The sequence below is a fragment of the Oryx dammah genome, unplaced genomic scaffold, assembly GCF_014754425.2.
Source record: "Oryx dammah isolate SB20612 unplaced genomic scaffold, SCBI_Odam_1.1 HiC_scaffold_11164, whole genome shotgun sequence".
Lineage (NCBI taxonomy): Eukaryota > Metazoa > Chordata > Mammalia > Artiodactyla > Bovidae > Oryx > Oryx dammah.
Window position 1 is genome coordinate 4,302,029 of NW_024080557.1, and position 21,889 is coordinate 4,323,917.

Sequence of the window (21,889 nt, forward strand, 5' to 3'; positions counted from 1 at the left end):
GAAAACATCATCAATGGAAGCAAAATGAAAACAAGCAAAATAAAGAGATTTTTCCCCTACAAAAGGTAAGTCTATCTGAGCTAACTGCTTTCACCAAGACACATGATTCAACTCTGCTTAAGAACATAAATAGTACTTAGAAATAAATTCTCTAAAAAATAAACTGTACTGCACGTGTACTATAAGGGAAGCAAATCATATCATTGTCTGGCTATTGGATATTTGTCATTTTTCATACACATAAGAAATAGCTCTTAATGAGTATCATTTGGTTTTTCCTTAATTATCTGCATTCATCATCAGTCAATTCAGTTTAATAGTTAATTCTTAATTAGATATTTCTAGGATATTATTTTCCAAGCAATATTTATTTATTGTGTCTCTTAACAATGACCTGTTTGGATGACAGTTAACTTGAACATGGGACAACACATGCTATCAGTCATGTGCTTTCTTATTTAAACATTATAAACTGTATTTTCCCTTTTAGAAATATAGGTGTATATCCTCAGTTTTGCTGGTTAATCGTGATCCTACAGACAGGTAAATTTTCAGGTATGAAATAACTCATCCTTTTCATAATTAATACGTCCAAATTAAATATTGGAAGGTGAGAAACATTTTTAAAAGGCAGGTTAACATGTAAAATTATGTGTGAGAGCTATCTGATTATCCTAACATGGGAGATGATACCTCCCAACTTACAAATGTCCTGTCTAATCACTGGTAACAGAATAAAAATACATCACAAGATGAATGTTATGGATTTTTTCCAATTAAGGTTATCATCCAGATTCTATTCTACTTGTAAATTATAGTTAAACATAAACATCTATAAGGGCTTCCCTTGTAGCTCAACTAGCTGGTAAAGAATCCGCCTGCAATGCAGGAGACCTGGGTTTGATCCCTGGATTGGGAAGATCCCCTGAAGAAGGAAATGGTAACCCATTCCAGTATTCTGGCCTGGAGAATTCCATGGACTGTACAGTCCATAGGGTTGCAAAGAGTCAGAGATGGCTAAGCTACTTTCACTTTCACTTTCATAAACATCTATGAATAAGAGCCTGGCAGGCTCCAGTCCATGGGGTCACAAAGAGTCGGATACCACTGAGGAATTAACACAACACAACATAAATGTAAATGCTGGTTCACCAAAATAAAGGAAACAGCTTCCTGGAAGTTCACTGCAACTATCTGAATCTCCTTGATTCAGATAGTAACACAACTAGTAACACAACCACACCAGGTCCTGCTTGCCAAGTTTCCTTGAGTTTATTCGTAGACCATCCCAGTAATCAACATGCTTGTCTACAAACACTTAATGAAAGTTCACTAACAGAATCAAAGGAAAAGGAGAGTAAAAGAATATAACAATGAAAACAATATTTTCTTTCTTTTTTGGTGGAAGCAAATAAGAAAACACACAGAAACCCAAGGTAAAAAGTTTTCCTGGATTTTAGGTAATCGACACTTCTATGAAATCCATCCATCCATCAGACTGGACTTTGCCAGAAGAACATTAAGATTCACTCCAAGGCTGTGTGTAGCTCATGGCTGACACACTTTTGAATCATTCTGCATCTGTGCTCTTGAAACTTGGGCCACTTTCTGAATACTGTTCACTTCCAACATCTAAGAACATTCAACAATAGGGTCCTTTTTGGGCCCTGTTATCTTCTGACTCATGCTGTCTGTGAAAAAAAAAAATAGGAAGCCAGCAAAAGATAGTTATACAGGAAATAATTAACAGATAACTGTGCTGAAGGATACCATTTCACAGTAACTACAAACTTACAGCCCAATTCACTAAAAGATACATCTGCTTCCCCTGCCTTAGAAACCTGGGCCAGCAGAACTATGCCAGACTTCACAAAAAGCCTAGGTTACAAAAAAGAGAAAAAAAAATGCACTTTAAAAAAATACTTGAGCCAGGGGAGCTGACTTAAATGAAAGAAAGTAGAATAACAGAAAATCCCATTGGTCAAACATATACATATCAAGTTGATTTTAGTAGTGATCTATTGTCAAATATAGTATATTAAATGTAAAAGATAAATAGCTAATAAAGGGGAAAAAAGCTACCTAGATTTTCTTTAATAAAAACAAAATGTACACCCGTGGTGGATTCATGTCAATGTATGGCAAAACCAATACAGAATTGTAAAGTAAAATAAAAAATAAATTTAAAAAAAATAATAATAATAATAAAAACAAAATGATTATGTTCACTATTAAACAAAAACTAAGTGGATGAATGATTGCTATTTTTAAAATAAACCTATTATATTCTTGAATTTAAATCATACTGTTTTAAATCATAATCTTACAAGGATTGTTCATCTCTGGATAGAGTCAATGGTTTTTAATATTTTATTCTTAGGCAAAACAAATATCAACAGTTACCTCAAAAGAAACTTCACCAACATGGCTTATAAATTACTATTTCCAGCTAATGATCAGGGAAGTACATACTCCCCATTTGTCCTGGTTTAGACCTTCTCTATGGTATTTGACATATGCAAGTAAAAAATTCAAATGGAGTCAGGAAAATACTTATGTACCTAAACACTATGTTAAAACAACAATACTTAAATGATAGCTGCTTCTATTTTCATTAAACATGAAGCAAAACAATAAATATCAGACTTCTCACTAAAGATCATCTTTAGTTTAAAAGAAGTTCCTGCGATCTTCTGTCAATGGTTGTAGAGGCATTCAACAATGTTGCTTGTTTAAACGTCTGTTTGGCTGCCAATGGACTGTCCCCAAAAGAACATTTTTGCATCTCAATGGACTGTCCGGTATCAACAATCTTTAAACTATAAATTTAACGCCGCTGAAGAAAGAGGAAAATAACACCTGCTTTGTACTGTCTTGGTATCACATTTACAAAATGAACAAATCATCATACTCCTTTGCACTTATCTAGAACCCTGCATCTGACAATCTCAAATGGCCTGACAAACGTTAATTAACTAAGTTGCTCAGCACTCTTGGGAGGATGGCTGGCATCATAATCCTCTCTGGGATACAGATGAACAGGACCCTGGGAGGCCCTTTCTTTGAGCCAATCGTTCAACTTGGATCTCAACACCCAGAACGTGAAACTCAGCTCCACAACCCTGGCCAGACATCTCTGTCAAAACCAAGCAGTGCAAAATGTACATGCTAATTGGACAAACTTCCATAAATAAATGCACACTGCAAACTAAAATCAATCACAAAGAGATTTATATTTCGCCTAGGTGCAAGAGCAAAGTGGACTGATAACTAGGGCATTTGCACTGATGGAAGAATTAGAGACTATCAGTTATCTGACTGTGACATTCTATTCTGACATGACATTGAGTTTACTACATAAAGTAAAGATCTCCCAATCAAATGTTTATATGTCTGCATTTTATTAAAAAATTTTTTTAAAACGTATTTGTCTTTGGCAAAATCTTTGTGAAATTTAATGACAGGTGTTTGGTTTCTTTTAATGTGGTTATCAGCTAAAAGACAAAGCTTTCTGTGTTATACAGTCCAATCTAAAACGTTAATTACAAGAATGAAACCTAGAATTTCTCAACCAGGAAATAATAAAATGAATACAGTTACATCTGCATAAGAAAGCTACCAAATAAACAACACCCTTGTGAAAATAAAATTTCTACAAGATGCTGGTCAGAAAAGAGCACCTGACTACCCTGAGTTATGACTATACTAGGCTGTTTAGTTTAAAATGAGAAGGGAACATCTATTTGAATACAAAACCAATTAATTTTGCTTTCAGCAAGGCAGTATGAAATATGTTAACCTATTCACGGAGCTAAACTTCAATGATGCATATTCAAAACATTTTCAGGAGCTTATTCATGTTTTATAAGATCTAGAAGTTTTAAAAGAGGAACAGTTAAAGTTTACCTGTACACTTGGACTATTTCTAACAAAGCATCTACAGGGTTTAATATTTCTACTCATAAAAGGGAAAAAATGATTTATAGAAATACTGTTAATCCACAGAAAAACCCAATTTTCATAAAACAATTTACAAGATGAAGCTTATGTTAATGTGTTCCCTGCCATATTCAAAGCACAATGATAAACACAGGTCACATACATTATTTAGACATTTTTATAACAAGATCAATTTCATACTAGTAACAAGGGAAATCTAAAGACATACACCGAATGAAAATATACATATATGAGCTGCCACTGAGTATAAAATTAAAAGCCAAACACTGATCTATGAAAAAAGGAAAGAGAAAAAAGAAGTGAAGAAAACTAACGAATATTTTGAAACTTGAGCTCTTCTCTGTGATTCTTATATTTCCTTCCTCACTTGGAGTGCAGCAAAATTTCATAACTAAAACCAGTTAAAAACAAGTATCAGAAAAACCAGTACACTGCAAGCAACATTATAACTACATGCTTTGTAACATAACCCTATCTCCAGTCAGCTTACTCTTAACACATTATTGACGAGAGACGTATTAATGCCACAGGTGTTAGTTTCTGCAAAAATCCCCCAGTTAATAATGTGTTAAAAAATGTTTCCATTATTTACCAGCATAGTGTTAAACTATTTTAAATTAATATTTTCCATACTTAATTCTCAATACCACTCTGCACAATAGTCAAAGATGATGGTCAAGTTTTTATTTTAGTATTAGAAACTACATGAATAAATGTATTTATAAATATACTTGTTCTATTAATGATATATCAGATAGACTACTTAATTTAAAAAATTACTTTAAAATCTATTTTCCATTTCTTAAATCTCTTACTATTTTGAAACAAACATGCCAAACAGCAAGTTAATTTCAAGTTCCATTCTACTATTTAAATTCAAGTATGGATAATATTCTGTAGATACATATTTACAAAGACCACTATAAATTTTCATTTAAAACATTTAAATTGTGTTTGCATATTTCAATTGTGTATTTATAAATTTTTATGGGACCTCTAAAATTACACAATTAAAGTACTTTGTTTCGGCCTTAGTAAATATGATGGCGATATTCTTTTGGGTTTCCTCTGGCTAATGGCAGAGAAAAGAACTGAGAAGTATGTACTTGCCATGGTAACTTAGTGACACTAATTTTTACCACCAAAGTAAAATTCTGGTCAAATTCACAATTAGAATGAAAGTAAAATTCTGGTCAAATTCACAATCAAAATGGGCTCTGCTTCTTAATTCTCACAAGCATCTTAAAAGGTTAATCAGCAATTTATGTGCACATTAAAACTTTTAAATTCAGTTATACCCTAAATATTTCATAATAAATCAAATCAGCTAACACTTACTGTCCCAAACGTCCAATAAAATGGATGACTTTCAAAACCACGAGTCAATTCCAATGAAAATACAAATTTTAAAGATTCAAATTTTACTGAAATTACAGAAGAATGATCCAAGACACTTTAAATATATATATATATATATATATTATATGTCTGTGTGTGTGTATATATATATGTGTGTATATATTTCTGGGGGTCAGCTCTCAAAATTTAGTAGATGATGGCCTTTAAGTATCACAAACCCTACGGTGAGGAATCTGATAGGCATTATAGAACATAGTTAAGTAGCCTCTCGCTGAGGATTTCCTACTTCAGCATCTAATGCAGAGGAACTGAAAAGACAGTTGAAATGATGCAATAGAAAGTTGAAATCAGGGAATTAAGGAAGTGGAGGAATTGAGAAAAACAATTTTTTTTTTGAAAAGTATTATCATCCTCAGGCTGCTTAAAGAATAGAACAATCCTGCTCAGATTTTAGGCTGCACTGCTTCATAAATTACTTCATAATTTACTTCATAAATTACTGCTCACTCCAGATTCTTAAGTGTATACAAATAGAGGAAGAAAAGGTAACATTCCAGAAACAGTCTAAAAGAGTCACATAATTTGATACCAAATGAAGATGTCATGGATGAAAAAACATTGTTAAGTGGATGAAAAAACATTGTTAAGTGGGGGGCGGAGGTGGGGGAAGCATGGAAGCTCTGGTGATACATATGTAAGGCCATCAATTCCACCACACTGTCAAGATGCAACCTAAAATTTAAAAATCCTAGGGCATGTCCTTCCTGCCTTTTAGCCACCTGAGATCAGAAGAGTTGTGACTCCCTAAGAAAATGATGAGCATGTACAATGATAAAATGCATATTATAAGAAAGAAGCTCCCTAAATTGAGTACCCACTTGAAAAGCACAGGAACTATTTCTCTTCTTTCCAGAGTTACTTAGTTCAACTTGCTCCTTCCCAGTAGGCAGGAAGGATTGTCTCTCAGTGCACAAGAAGGCATATACTCTTCTGCATTCAAGCCCTTCCTTAGCTTCAGGGCATGACTGCAGACAGGAAAGGTAACAGCTTTTATAATTAACTGTGCTCTAAGGCAATGGCACCCCACTCCAGTACTCTTGCCTGGGAAATCCCATGGACAGAGGAGCCTGGTAGGCTGCGGTCCATGAGGTCGCTAAGAGTCGGACATGACTGAGTGACTTCACGTTTCATTTTCATGCATTGGAGAAGGAAATGGCAAGCCACTCCAGTGTTCTTGCCTGGAGAATCCCAGGGACAGAGGAGCCTGGTGGGCTGCCGTCTATGGGGTCGCACAGAGTCGGACACAACTGAAGCGACTTAGCAGCAGCAGCAGCAGCAGCAGTGCTCCTCTAAGGGGCATTTCTCAATGCTACTAGAGAAAACTCAGAAACAGGCTTTAGAGACTCTGTAGGAAATGAGAGCAGAGCATCCAAGCCACCCTTGGAAAAAGTAATTTTTCTCCTCAGAATACATCCAAAGAGAACTCAGTGGTCTCTAACTTCCAGGTCAGCACTGGGCTGGCTGAACTGTATTTCCTAACCAGCTCTTTTGTAAAAGTTATCTGGTGTTTCTGATCCTACCTTCCACACAGGAACAAAGCTTTAAAATCAGCCTGAAAGCTCAAAACTTTCTCAGAGTCAAAGTGAGATGCTGAAGTGGTGGTGCCTTAGGCAAAAAGCAAGCATCAGTCCACTGGGAGCTCACGAATTTTCAAAATCTAAAATATTCCTTGACAAGTCACAGTCTACATAGCATGAAGAGAGTGCTCAAGGATCTTAGAGAACTTTTGTTTTTTTTTTTCAGGTGGGACTATGTCTTTCTCCCTACAAGAGCCCAATAATATATAATTCATGGTTCTCTTCTTTGGATACTCTTCACAGCATTCACACTTAGGTCTATCTCATTTTTTCCCCTCCTTTTTGCAATAACACAACTAGCGTGTGTATGTAACTATACTGTGAGTTTTAAAAACACCACATTTTTGTATTCATATCTCACCAAGGGCTTTGCACTCTTAGTGATTTACATCTCTGCTACATTCCTTCTTAACCATCAACTGTGTCACACCACTTCAAAACTTCAAAGCCATTTTGTCATTTTAAGGTAACAGATGTGTATCCTTCTGGGATCTCGAGCCTCCCTTTTCCAAAAGCACCCTCGCCGTGTTGCATAACCACCAGGAATGACTAACAAACATTCAATCAGAGCTGAACGCAGTGACAAACAAGTGGCTTCTACCCCACACGATCAAGTGTGTGTCGCGTACACACAAACGCCCGGCAGCGGCTTCCTCCCACTTCGGCCGGATTACCTATAAACCCCCAGATTGACACCCATCATTTAGCTGCACTTGGTTAAAGGCATGATACTAACTCTGGAGAATGTGGGCTCCCCCAGCTTTCCCTTTAAGATAAAAAGGATTATTTTAAAAAATGAAACCTTCCTACCCGTAACAGGGACTGGGATTCATCCTTGGACTTGCTCTCTCCAGACGCGGGATACTGCTGGGGGAGGGCGCCGGCCTTCTCTCCGCCCGCGGGCGCCCCCTGCAGGAAGCCCTTGGTGTCCACAGCCAAGCCGTAAAGAGGGCGCGCCAGGTGGGCAGCCTCGACGTTGGGGCTATCCCTCAGAGTCTTCGTCTGCTCCTGGGGGCCGGACACAGGGGTCAGGAGTCCCAGGCTGGCTTGGGTATAAGAGGGGCTGCCCCGTAGGATGTCCGCCCCTCTCCAAGTCACGCTGCGCAGGTCATCGCTTGAACTCTCAGCCCAAGCCTTTTCTTTCAGCCCATCCTTGTCTTCGAGCTTCTCCCTCTTCACCACACTCTCAGCAACTGGCTCTCCCATTTTAGAGTCTGGATTGAGCAGACTGTAGACCTTGAGGTCAATCTTGGGCTCCTCCTTGATGGTGGAGACGGCATGGCCGTCCTCTTCGCCGTTGGCTGTAGTGCTGTCCTGCTCCTGGCAGTGAACAGTGTTGAAGTGCTCCAGTAGTGACTGAGTCTCCGCAGCTGTAAAACTGCACTGACGGCATTTGTAGCAGCTGTGTGCTCTCCTGCAGGAGAAGAAAACCGTCACTCGGAATCTAGCACACAGACAGCTTAAAAAAATCGTCTTCAAGCACCTGAATTTTATCCCCTGTAATGTAATAGGCAGAACGAAATACAGTCTTCTCAGCACCCAGAAACTGGCATACACTGAACCGGCCTCTTATTTCGAGGTAAGGCATGCACTATTCCCGTTTGTTATATTAGCAATAGCAGGGATATGAACACACACACACACTTCTGTGTACACACACCAGCCGAGCCACGATTAAAACTGGATGGTGTGCTTTATTATTGAAGGACCTGCTCTGTTCTTTTTACCGTGACTGCATAATCATCAGTTCTATATTATTTAAAAGAAATTCATAAATTTTTACACCTGATTTCATCAGTGGACTTTTCTGTTTCTGCTTATTTAAACTAAACTGAGATATTTTACACTCTAAATATACATAGATTTCTAGTGTGCTAAAGTATTCTATACAGCCTTTATACAAATTAAAATAAATTATACCAGACTGATTACAATGTTCTTTTCTATCATAAATTCAAATCCACTGAATCAAACAAATGTAGCTGACTCCCCTATGTAAGCTAGGGCTTCCGAGGAGGCTCAGTGGTAAAGAATCCAACTGCCTATGCAGGAGATGCAGGTTTGATTGATCCCTGGGTCAGGAAGATCCTCTGGAGGAGAAAATGGCAACCCACTCCAGTATTCTTGCTTAGAAAATCCCATGGACAGAGGAGTCTGCTGGGCTACTGTCCAGGATAACAAAAAGTCAGACACAACTGAGCAACTGAGCATGCACCCTATATAACCTAATAAGTAAGATATATCAGAAGCTCAAAAACTTTTAAGACAAAGTTTTTTTAACTCTAAGGACTTATGAACATTTGACCAAGTGAGTATCTCTTGGGTGCCAAGCAGCATGATAGGTGCTGTACAAATATATTCATTCAAGGAGGGGGTGTGAATGTGGGTTTATGTATGTGCTTTCTTTTTATAAGGCATAAAACAAGGAGACCTTATTGTTGGCTTTTGTAGCATCTCTTGCTGCTAAAGACAGAACGGTAACTGTTAAATGAAGACAAATGTTTGTTTAATAAAGAAGAACAGAGGCAGTGTATCCTAAAAGGCAGACTGGAAAGGTGCACAAACAACTCAGAACAGAATGAGGCATACATTCTTTAATTGTAAAAACCCTGCATAGCTCTCTAATTAAACAACCATGTGAAACACTTGCTACTCCACTGATATAATATGTTAGGAGTTACAACTTGAAATAAAGTAACAAAATAGGTTTTGAGACCTATTGCTCAAGGCTCAGGCAAAATAGGTACTCCTCTATGTAATCTGTAGATAACCATCACTGTATCACTCTGCTAGGCACTGGGTACACACTGGGGAATACAAGGCACGCAGTCTTTGTCCACCTGGTGTTTAGAGTCTAGTCAGGAATGACAAGCTTCACATTAGACTATAAATAAATACGTGAGGACAAAGAGTGATAAACGCTAAGAATGAAATGGATGGGGTGATAGTGGGGTGGAAGGGCTCCTTAAGGATGCCAGGAAGGCCTTTCTGAGGGAAGCACATCAAAGAAACAATAGAAAAGAGCTATCCTTGGAGGAGAAGGAGGGAGGGGAAAGGGCAGTACATTCTAGCAAATCTAAGATACTACAAGAGGCCACTGATGTTTGAGAGGAATAAGTAAGAGAAAGCTAATAATCAACAAGCTTGAGGATAAGCTAGAGTTGTGTGGACCATGGCAAGGAGGCAGGTGTCTTCGGAGAAAGGGAAGCAAATGTAAGGCTATAAGCAGCGGGGTAGCTTAGGTAAATGTGTGCTCTAATAGCTTTGGGACTTTAATAGTTTCTGTATTGGATGACTTCATTCTGAGACCTGTCTGATGGCTGAGAATCCAAAACAGCACTCTCATTTTAAGGAAGCAAAACTCAAATGTATTAAGACATGTAACAAAATCTCCGCCAATATTTGTTGAGAGCAATTAACTCAGTACATGATTATCTTCTTATCATTAAGAGCCTACATTTGGTTGAATAAATAAGGATAAAGTTTTACTTTTTAAGGAGGCTGTTTTCAATCTTTTTTTCTCTTATTTTTCTTCATTAAGTAGCAAAAGTAAAACAAGAAGATATACAATAAATGATAAATGAATTGACCATAAAAATATAATATTAAGATAAATTATTCTCAACTGAAAAAAGCCAGCTGTTAAGGAGAAAATATACACATGAATCTTGCCACCAAAATCAAAGCCAGAAAACTTGAAACAGAATTAAGATCACAAAGGACAATAGGCAAGACCCAAAATCTCGGACTTAGAACATCTGGGAACCTCATTCAGAGATCCTTCCTACCACTAACTATATCTGCTTATCATCCAATGGAATATAAACTCCTAAACTCAAACTGTATCCCCAAATTGTTAGCTTAGCTTTACAAAGCTTGATCAGACAGATAAAAATGAATTATCAGAATGGTTGAAAGTCTAAATATACCCAGGAAATACCCTACTGAAGATATACCACATGATCTATTCAATATGGAAAATTAAACATAAACAAAACCCATCATCAGGAAGCACATTCAAAAGCTCTGATTGACCTACATCCCAAGACAGTTCTAATGAGCTCACTACCTACTCTGGCAAGTATGCTAATGGTTTCCCTGACATGGTGGAGTCTCTGCTTAAAGTCTGTGATGAAATCTGTGCCTATAAACTAAGACTATAAACGGCCACTGCTACTTCTACAAAGGACCAAAAAATTCCAAAGGACAAATGTTCCCAAGAATTACAGTGATGTTATTTCAAGAAATAAAGACAATTCATTTTAGGGCAACAAGGAGAAAGATTCAACAAACAGGAGAGGAAATAAAAGATTCTCGAGTATGACATGACAAAATTAACAGCAGACTCACAGTTCTTACTAGAGGAGCAATTTAGTCCACTTAAGAGATGCTAGAACCAGAATGCCTAAATTTTGGTCTTGGCTCTGTATTTTACTCTATATGCAACTTTAGATATTTACTGAACCAGCCTCAATTTCCTCACCTGCAAAATGAAAATCTCTGATATGAGTTAATCAATATAAATCCTAAAATTAAATAAAGGGCAGCTTATATGTGAATCTGCATTCCATACTCCCTTCAAAGGAGGTGAAACTTTGGTTTGGTATTGTACCAAACGGTAATTTGCTATCATTCTTTTCTATTCTCCCATGTACCTTAACCATGATAGACATCACTCTTAAAACTATGTTTATTTCCTAGAAGATTCTTTAAGACATTACCAGGTAGAATGTATTTTATGCCTTTTCAGCTTCACCTAGTGGTATTCAATGCCTCAAAGATGAGGCAGTTTAGCAGTTTACTTGTCAAGTCTTACTCTTTTTTCAATAATAGTATGAGTATTATTATCCATAATCTTAAAATTCTGAATAACAAAGATGGAAATGGCATTACCTGTGCTTTATTACAATCTTCAGAGGTGGGGATGCATTGTGAGTGTATTCAGTAAGGTGGTTTAAAACCATACTATATCTAGTAATATATCTCAGTAACTAAGATTATGTGCCATCAATATCTACTTTACACTGCAATCTAGAAACGTCCTTGAACCAACCTATTCCTTCACCAAATAAAGATGAATACACCTAACCTTTATCCAGTATTTGACTGACATGTCCACCTAAATATACAAAGAGTTCTGGGTGTCTTGTCTAGGCAATGAATTCATCACAAAGTATCACACTGAAACAAGATGTCTGGGACTTCTAGGTTTTCTAGTTCCAAGTTCCTACCCCAACAAACAACTCTCTGATTTCTTACGAGTCTCAGCAAGAGCTGTTCTGATATGCCCACAGAGGAGCTCCTATTCTGAATGATCAAGGTAAAACCAAGACGGACTGGAGGACTGTCTAAATGCAACTGTATAATAAAGCAGGAAGAAGACAGAAACTGCAGAGATAAGTCCTCAGTGAGAACCGGGTTTTACGTTGAAAAGAAAAACACATATTAACAGGAAGGATATTAAAGCAAGGTGGCAATAACAAACTTAACGTACACACCTTTCTTTTGAAGACTTCAAAGCACTCACCCTTAGTGATCTCACGTTGCACTGATGTATAAGGCCTATTTTACAGATAAGTAAAATGGAGAAACAGTGTCTTGTCCATTTCGTCTACATTCACTCAAGAATACAGGGCTACTACCTTCCAGTACTGTTGCCTGGAAAATCCCATAGATGGAGGAGCCTGCTAGGCTACACTTCATGGGGTGGCAAAGAGTTGGACAAGACTGAGCGACTTCACTGCCACCTTCCAGACAGATGTTCTATTTTTTTATCCTCAGTTGCCTAAATTTTTAACTTTATATAAAAATTAATGAAATCACTGGCAATATTGACAATGAAAACATGGGGGATAAAAAATGAAAACATGAGGGAAAGGGAAAGTTCTTCTAATGGACAGAAGTAAGACCAACCACAGCAATGTTTTGCAAAATGGGATGCATTCAGTGCTGCAACTGAAGAAGTTTCTTAGCTATACAGATTCCAGAGCCTCTGTGCTCTATGCTCAGTCATATCCAACTCTCTGCGACCCCACTGACTATAGCCCACCAGGATTCTCTCTCCATGGCAGTTTCCAGGCAAAAATACTGGAGTGGGTTCCCGTTTCCTCCTCCAGGGGATCATACCCACCCCAGGGATCGAATCCACGTCTCCAGCATTTCACAGATGCCTAAGTGAAGCTCCCTGGGCATAACCTGAGAATCTGAATTTTTAGCAATCTTCAGGGGACACCCATGTAGAGCTAGTCACAAACTACATTAGCAGATATATCCTGGTTCTAAACAACTGAATGAACAGATGCAAGCCATCCTCTGACTCTAATAAAGCACAGGTAATGCCTTTACTCCCTATGTTATTTAGAATCATATTCTGAGTGTGACTACTATTAACGAAAAGAGAGCAAAGCTTGACAATTAAGCAGTAACTGCTAAAGCACTCCATCTTTCAGGCCATTGAACACCACTAGGTGAAACAGAAAAGGCATTTGCTGCATAATACTCCAGAAAACTGAAGGAATTCTTTCTCTGTATAATATTCACCAAATAAATGATAAGAAATATAGTAAAAAAAAAAAAAGCATTATTTTCAAAAGTTGCTACATGAACTTTTCAATCACCTATGCTAACATCTGAGCAGTTATTCTTAAGCCCAGTATTCTTTAGTGCTTAAACATTCAGAAAAATCACCTAGGAATCTCATTATAATTCAGGGTTTGATTTCGGGACCCTGCCGTGGAACCCAATAGTCTCTGTTTCTTACAAAATCCCAGATGATGCTGACGCTTTTGGTTCCCAGATCACACCTTACATAGCAGGGGTCATGAAACCATGGTCAGAAATAAGTCAAGATGAGTCTTAGTTAGACTGGAATGAACTCACCGTATACATACTCAGTATTTGATAGAAGAACATTCCCAAATGAATTCTTTATGATGAGCAACATCATTTCCCTCTTAAAGCACATACTCCCACCTCTGAGAGTCAACCCTAACAGCTTTATAAGCTCAAACTATAAACATGACATTGTCAAGCATAATCCCCAAACAGTAATTCATCTTCTTTATTTCAGTTTGGGGCTCATCTTTCAGTATTCTTTAGTGCTAGGCCATTTATATATATTATCCAACAACAATCACACAAAGTATCCATTTCCATCCCTACTTCATAAAATAAGAATGTGAAGTACAGACAAGCCAATCCATAAAAGAATATGGAGGGCATGAGACAGCATTTTAGCTCAGGTCCACAGTTACTCCTGTATGTATGTGGTAGACAGTAGAGGCAATGTTACTAACTTATTCAGGAACTAGTTCCTGAAAGATTTGGGCATATTCTCTGACTTGTGTTACTCTCTCAACAATAACTGAAAAGACCTTCAACATACTGCTGTGTCCCCCCAAAAATAAAAAGATTTTTTTAATCCCTAGTATTAAAAACATTATTGAAGAGTAAAAGTTTAGTCATTGACAAACTGCATTAGTTTGGACTCTGCTCTAACCTCCTTACATGCATTTCATTTTATCAGTGTTAATATAAAAACCTCTAAAAGGTTCAGAGAATTTTCCCTTCATTTCTCAAGATCCACCTTAACTACCTTCTCATCCATAAAAACTTCGAATGACTCAACCCAAGAGAAAACCTACCATCTTCTGAGCTACAAAACTTTGTCGTCCTCTGAAGATTTTTTTCACATTGCTTTTTATTAAAATGGCCTTTGATTTAAGTGATGGCATAAAAAGATTTATTTCATCACTTAAAAAGCTCTCATTTAAAAAATAACCATGTGGGTCTTACTTTACAGTTATATTGTAATTGCCTGAAAATCAAGATCAAAGCCCACACATCCTTCCACCCCACCCAGAACACCCAGAGCATCAATAAATATCTTATTTAATAACCAAAGGAATGAACCACCACAGCCCAGGGAACACTAGACTTAATACATAGAGTCATAACACAGCAGAGAAATATAAAGAAGTACACAGACATTTTGCAGATGGCATACTTTTGAGTGGCCCACTGAATAAAGTCTTTATTATTTTAAAACTTCTAGAACTTCTATCTCTAGCTACATTAAGCAAAACTAATTTAAAAGACACTGCAAATATATTTGCATTCATTTAAATTCTATACTCTGCTGCCATCTGGATAGCAAACATTCTCTTCATGCTACCTGAAGAAAAAAGATATCATTCTGTAGATGGCCCTGCCATGGCTGTCAGATAAAACACAGAATGCCCAATTACATGCAAATTTCAGAAAATATGCAAATATTTTAGTGTAAGTATGTCCCATGCAATGTTTCTGATATACTTTCATAAAATCTCAATTTGTCCAATGCAAAACAATGAAGACAATCAACTCTGATAAAAGAGACAATCATCTTTTGCCTCCAGAGAAAACTGGATCAAGCTGCATAAAAAAATCAAATCGTACTTGATTCAAGTGACTTAAGTTTCTTCGAGAAAAAATGATTTTTCCTTATCCTACTTGACAAGAGTTTTCCTGTGTTATAAAAAGCATTTATTTCAGACCCATTCATATTTCAGTGCCTTTTATTCTAGTAGAAGTGTTTCATTCATTAGTAGAGATTAAAAATTATTTTCATAATTCATAAAGAACTGAGGTTTTCTAAATTCTAGAAAAATCAGCTAAGAGGCTACTCTTTTGCTCTACTCTGATAATATCTGTATATTTCAATTTTCATAACGAACAGCTCACAGTATTTGTGGAGTCAGCTCTAAGCAGCATTTTGTTTTTCTCCTTTCTCCTTTATTTTTGCCATCACTTAAAAAGTTCTCCTTTACCCAGTAACCTGTATTTCACTTTCAGTACTTTTAAGCAGTTCTTCTGTCTCAATGGCTAAATGAACATCAAAGTAAATGAATAAAGTATAAATACTAGTCCATTAAGACTTCAAGGTATTTTTTGGTAATTAGGTAAACAAATACTGACAAATAAGTTGTCACAAAAGCAGAGTAAATGAAGTGATTTAATTGAAATATAGTTCAGTAGATGTGACAACTAATAAAATGAGTCATATTTTGTGTCGTAAGTCTACAGGTGTGGCACTTGAAGTAACCAGCGCTGCTGAACGTTGACATGAAAAGCATGTGAAGAGAGCATTTGAGGGACAAAAAGAAAAGGAATTACAGATGTGTAGGTGGATAACCAGTTCAATCAACTTTTAAATGTTGAAAATTGAATATTCAGCCTTAGTCAAGTGCAAAGGGCAGTAGATAATATATAATCTAATGAAAACTGAAATTCTGAATGAGTAAGATTCCATTCAACCTGCTCATCCTGTATTTCTTAAATGAAATGATCTGATGAGTATTTACTCATTTGGAGTAACTGGACCTTTTTTTAGAAGAGTGTGGGGTGATTTCACCTTCACATGGTAGGAGAAAACAACTAATGTCATATCTGAAAAAAAAATCTCAATTTATGATTCACTTTCAAAAATAAGATGTCCCTATCAAATGTTCGAAATAGAAAGATAAATCTTTCCATGAAATAGACAGTAAACAAGATGTGGAAAATAAATTATATAATATGTATAATTTACATAATATGAAATGGAAATCATGATTAACACTTATCTTATTCCCAGACTCAATAATTATTCTTGTATAAAGTCTTCAGGACCATCAAATTTGAAATTTCTAATAAATTATGTGTCCAAATAAAGGTAATACAATTGTGGGTTATTTTCTTAATGAACTATATCATCCTGGGTAACTTTTTGTGCCACAATGGGAATTTTCAACTTGAATTATATTTCAAAGTCTTGCAGGCAACTGATTTATTACGTACTGTTCAAAAGAACATGACACGTAAAAGACACAAATGTAGATGTTACTATTATGGTACTCACCCTCTTGGAAACTGTACTAATGCACTCTGTGCTTAGCTTTTTCAGATGTGTTGATAATTACGTGCCTATCATAAAATCTATTCTTCAGAACTAGCAGGGCACAGAGTTCATGCTCCTTCTCAGAGCTCTTTTAAGATAGAAATTGTAAAGTAGCTACATTAATTTAATCAGCTACTGCATCTAATGCTATTTCCTTCAACCTGAGATATATATATTTTATGTGTAAAATATTCACTGTTTAACAAACTTTAACTCTGAACAGATAGATGTTTGTCATCACATACACTACCAAAAAATATGTACATTTTTCCACATTCTAGTTAAGTAGATAGATAATGACAATATCATTGATTTTCAAGTAGTTCCTTAATGATAAGTCATCAGTTGTTAAGTCGCTCACTTAGTCGTGTCCGACTCTTTGCGACTGTAGCCCACCAGGCTCCTCCGTCCATGGGATTCTGCAGGCAAGAATACTGGAGTGGGCTGCCATTTCCTTCTCCAGGGGATCTTCCCCACCCAGGGATCAAACCCAGGTCTCCCGCATTGCAGGCAGATGCTTTAATCTCTGAGCCACCAGGGAAGCCAGATGATAAGGGAAGTTAAATATTTATTAAATTGTTTGTTGTATATGTATATGATGAGAACTGATGCCTCATTTTTATTTTAAAATTTTATTGTATAATGTTAGTCACACATGTGTACACACACATTATATACACATTTATGAACAGGTTTGGCAAAAAGTGAAAACTGGAACATAATTATAGAATCGTAAAATATGATATATATATATATATATTCTTCACATATACAGAGATTCAGACTGACACAGTCTATGTACACATATATATACAAAAAGAGGAAAAATATTATTTATGGAGGAAAAATAATATTTATGGTTCAGTTCAATGTATGTATATAAATATAATGCACATATACAGTGTAAACATTTATAAATATATGTGAATATATGTATATAGTTTTGTTTTGCTGGTTTTTGAACTCTGTAATGGTGTGAAGCTACAAATAGCTGCCTTTGATTTGTTTCTATTCAGTCAAAATTATAAAGACACCCACGTTGTACTCAGTTGTCATTTATTCAAATTCACTGTTGCATAATATTCCATGTATGAAAAATCTACAAGTCATGTAACTAATCTCTTATGAATTATGAGGTCTTTTCTTGTTTGTTTCGGTTTTTTATTTTTGTATTGGTTGTCCTGCTCTTTAAAAAAATACTACTCTGAACATTTTTTCACTTGTTTACTAGTGGTCCCAAACAAGAAGTTTCCTTCTGAGGGTTGAAATGATGTGATCTTTGGGAATATGGGCATCTGATATTGCCAGAATCTGATAAATTCACTTTATAAAATCATCAGTTCAGTTCAGTCGCTCAGTCGTGTCTGACTCGTTGCAACCCCATGGACTGCAGCACGCTGGGCTTCCCTACCCATCACCAACTCCCAGAGTTTGCTCAAAGTCATGTCTGTTGAGTCAGTGATGCCATCCAATCACCTCATCCTCTATTGTCCCCTTCTCCTCCTGTCTTTGAGTCAGTTCTTCACATCAGATGGCCAAAGTATTGGAGCTTCAGCTTCAACATCAGTCCTTCCAATGAATATTCAAGACTGATTTCCTTTAGGATGGACTGGTTGAATCTCCTTGCAGACCAAGGGATTCTCAAGAGTCTTCTCCAACACCACAGTTCAAAAGCATCAATTCTTTGGCACTCAGCTTTCTTTATAGTCCAACTCTCACATTCATACATGACTACTGGAAAAATCATAGCTTTGACTAGACAGACCTTTGTTGGCAAAGTAATGTCTCTGCTTTTTAATATGCTGTCTATGTTGGTCACAGCTTTTCTTCCAAGAAACAAGCGTCTTTTAACTTCGTGGCTGCGTCACCATCCACAGTGATTTTGAGCCTAAGAAAATTAAGTCTTTCACCATTTCCATTGTTTCCCCATATTCATTCTTCCCCATCTTCCCCACTGTTTCCCCACTTGATTGCCATGAAGTGATGGGACCAGGCGCCATGATCTTAGTTTCATGATTGTTGAGTTTCAAGCCAGCTTTTTCACTCTCCTCTTTCACTTTCATCAAGAGGCTCTTCAGTTCCTATTCACTTTCTATCATAAGAGTGGTATCATCTGCATATCTGAGGTTATTGACATTTCTCCCGGCAACCTTGATTCCAGCCTGTGCTTCATAAGTACTGGCAAATATTATCTACTTTATCCATTTTTTTACCTGTTATATATTTTTTGTTGTAAATATGTCTTATATTTTTGTCTTATTCTTTGTGGTTTGTCATATTTTCTCTGTAGTTCTTGATTAATTTTTGCTTTACATATATATTTTTATATTCATATTTTATATATCAGTAATTAATATATCTTGCTGATGAACTGAACCTCTTCTCATTGGTAATGACTTACCCCACATATGTTTTTTAAGAGTCTAAACTGTATGAGATTAATAAAGCTACCTCAAGTTTTATTTGGTCTGTATTTGCTCCTATAACTTGTTATATTTTGTTCTTTCAAACTCTCAGCCTTATGCTTTAAGTGTGTAACCTATACATAGCTTTAGTTAAATATTCTTTTTTAATATGTCTGATAATATTTTTAAGTAGAAAGTTTAATCCCACAGGTTCAAGATTTTTGATATATGGACTTTTTTACCATCTTTTTAAAAAAATTCTATTTGTCCACTTTTCCCCATGTATCCTCTTTTGCCATTAAAAAAAGACTGAATCTGATGGGTGTTCTCTATTTGTTGTCCATTTTCCTCCTCTAGAGCTTTGGAAGTCATGTACTTATCTCCTACTCTTTCCTTTGTTGCTGTTATTTAGTTGTTAAGTCCTGTCCAACTATTTTATGACACCATGAACTGTAGCCCACTAGGCTCCTCTGTCCATGGAATTCTCCATGCAAGAATACTAGAGCAAGTTGCCATTTCCTTCTCCAAAGGATCTTCCCTACCCAAGGATCAAACCCACATAGCCTGCATTGGGAGGCAGATTCTTGACCTCTGAGCCACCAGGAAAGCCCACTCTTTCAATAGTTATCCCTAAAACTAATAAAATATGCATAACAAAATTCTAACTCCAGACAATTCAAGCACCTTAGAACACCCTACTTCTGATCAATCTCCCTGCAAATTAACATAATAGTGTTGCCCAATATCTCAGTCCACCCCTTTATAATTGCATAAATTAGGCACACTATGGTTGTTAAATATAATTATTCACAGTTCCCTGGTCTTTGTTTATGTGAAAATATCTTTTCTCTTAGTTTTGGAAGATAGTTTTGACAAGTAGACAACACTAGGTAGACCATTTTTTTCTCCCTTCAAAACTGTGAACAGTATTCTTCTCTCTTCTGATTTCCACTATTGCTGATAAAAATCTGCTATTAACCAAAAACTGTTTTCTGAATAGTTGAGCTGTGGTTTCTCTTTAACTGCTCTAAGGAATCTCTCTGCCTTGGCATTATATTTTTTACTACAACAGTCTATGACTGAATTTATTTGCATACAGATAGTCCTCCACGTACGAAGACTTGACTTACAATCTTTCAACCTTTTAGGATGGTGCAAAAGCCAAAAGCATTCAGTACAAACTGTACTTTGCATTTTTAATTTGGATCTTTTCCTGGGGTGATGATACACAGAATTTGTGATACAATGGTGCTGGGCTCAACAGGGTGCCCCAGCTCCCAGTCATCCATGTGACCATGAGAAAAACAACCAATGAAGTTACAACCATTCTGTACCCAACCATTCTGTTTTTCACTTTCAATACAATAGTCAATGAATTACATAAAATATTCATCATTTCATCATAAAACAGGCTTTATACTGGGCTTCCCAGGTGGTTCAGTGGTAAAGAATCCACCTGCCAATGTAGGCGACACAGGATCAAACCCTGGGTTGGGAAGATCCCCAGGAGAAATGGCAACCCACTCCAGTATTCTCCCATGGGAAATCCCATGGGCAGAGGAGCATGGCGGGCTAGAGTCCATGGGGTTCCAAAGTGTCAAGACACAATTTAGTGACTCAACAACAACAACAAAACCCATCAAAAGTCAAAAAAGATCTACATATCTACATAGTATATGGTATCCTACTTTGTATCTATACTTCTGTTTTTCATCAGTGTTAAAAACTCTTCTGCCATTATCTCCACAAATAATGATTGCCTATCTTCCATTCGATATTATTTTTTTCTGGGACTCTAATTAGATTCATGTTAGAACATCTTGTATTTTCATATCTTAATAACCACCATTGATATTTTCCATCCCTTTCCCCTCCTTTAAAGTATTCTGGCTAATACCTCCGGATTTAACTTTTGATTAACTCAATTGCTCTCATTCATTTGCCGATCTGTTACTTCTCCTATCCATATGATTTAAACTTCAGTAATTATAGTGTTCATTCAAAAATGCTTTTGTTTCTTTTTTTTAATATTCCTGGCTATTTATAGTTTCATGTAGCTTGATCAATTTATAAGTGTAATTTTCATTTATTTAAACATTCATTAATTATTATTTTCTCAATGAAAACTGTTGATCGGAAGTTTCTGGGTATCTAAAGCTGTTATTTGCATTTTCTACAGATTTCACATGTAGCATTTTATAGCCTTGTCTGTATAGTAACCTGTTATAATGGGGAGCTTATATGAGGTTTATCTTGGGCCATCCAAAACATGGAGGTGAAAACTGAAGTATCTTGCTAGAAACAAATTTTTGTATACTTCTGACAGGACTCAAGAAGAAGGTAGTAATATGGAATCACATTAGTCACCTTCATGATGCCAGCTTACAGTGAAACCCTTGAACTCAACACCCTCTCTCTGCTAGTGATCACAGGCTTAGTCTCAATATGACTGCAATGTCAATGTCAGTATTTGCCCTCTGTACAAACTTGCATTGCCCATTTGTTCTCCCCAGATTGGATTTAGCTCCCTTTTGGTGAAGGGGAGAAAAGAAAAATTTCAGAAACTTCTCCTAATTCATGGAAGTCTAACATGTCACTAAGAAGTATGTTTT

The 21,889-nt window shown here is 36.5% G+C and overlaps 1 protein-coding gene across 2 annotated transcripts in view; it reads right to left on the bottom strand.

Annotated features, from left to right (window-relative positions):
* LOC120860720 (zinc finger transcription factor Trps1) overlaps positions 1-21,889 on the bottom strand; it is a 275,412-nt gene that overhangs the window by 184,258 nt on the left and 69,265 nt on the right. For both annotated transcript variants that reach the window (XM_040236466.1, XM_040236465.1), the window contains one exon: positions 7,767-8,370. In XM_040236466.1, the coding sequence (XP_040092400.1) occupies positions 7,767-8,370 (604 nt within the window). The remainder of the gene's footprint in view (positions 1-7,766; positions 8,371-21,889) is intronic.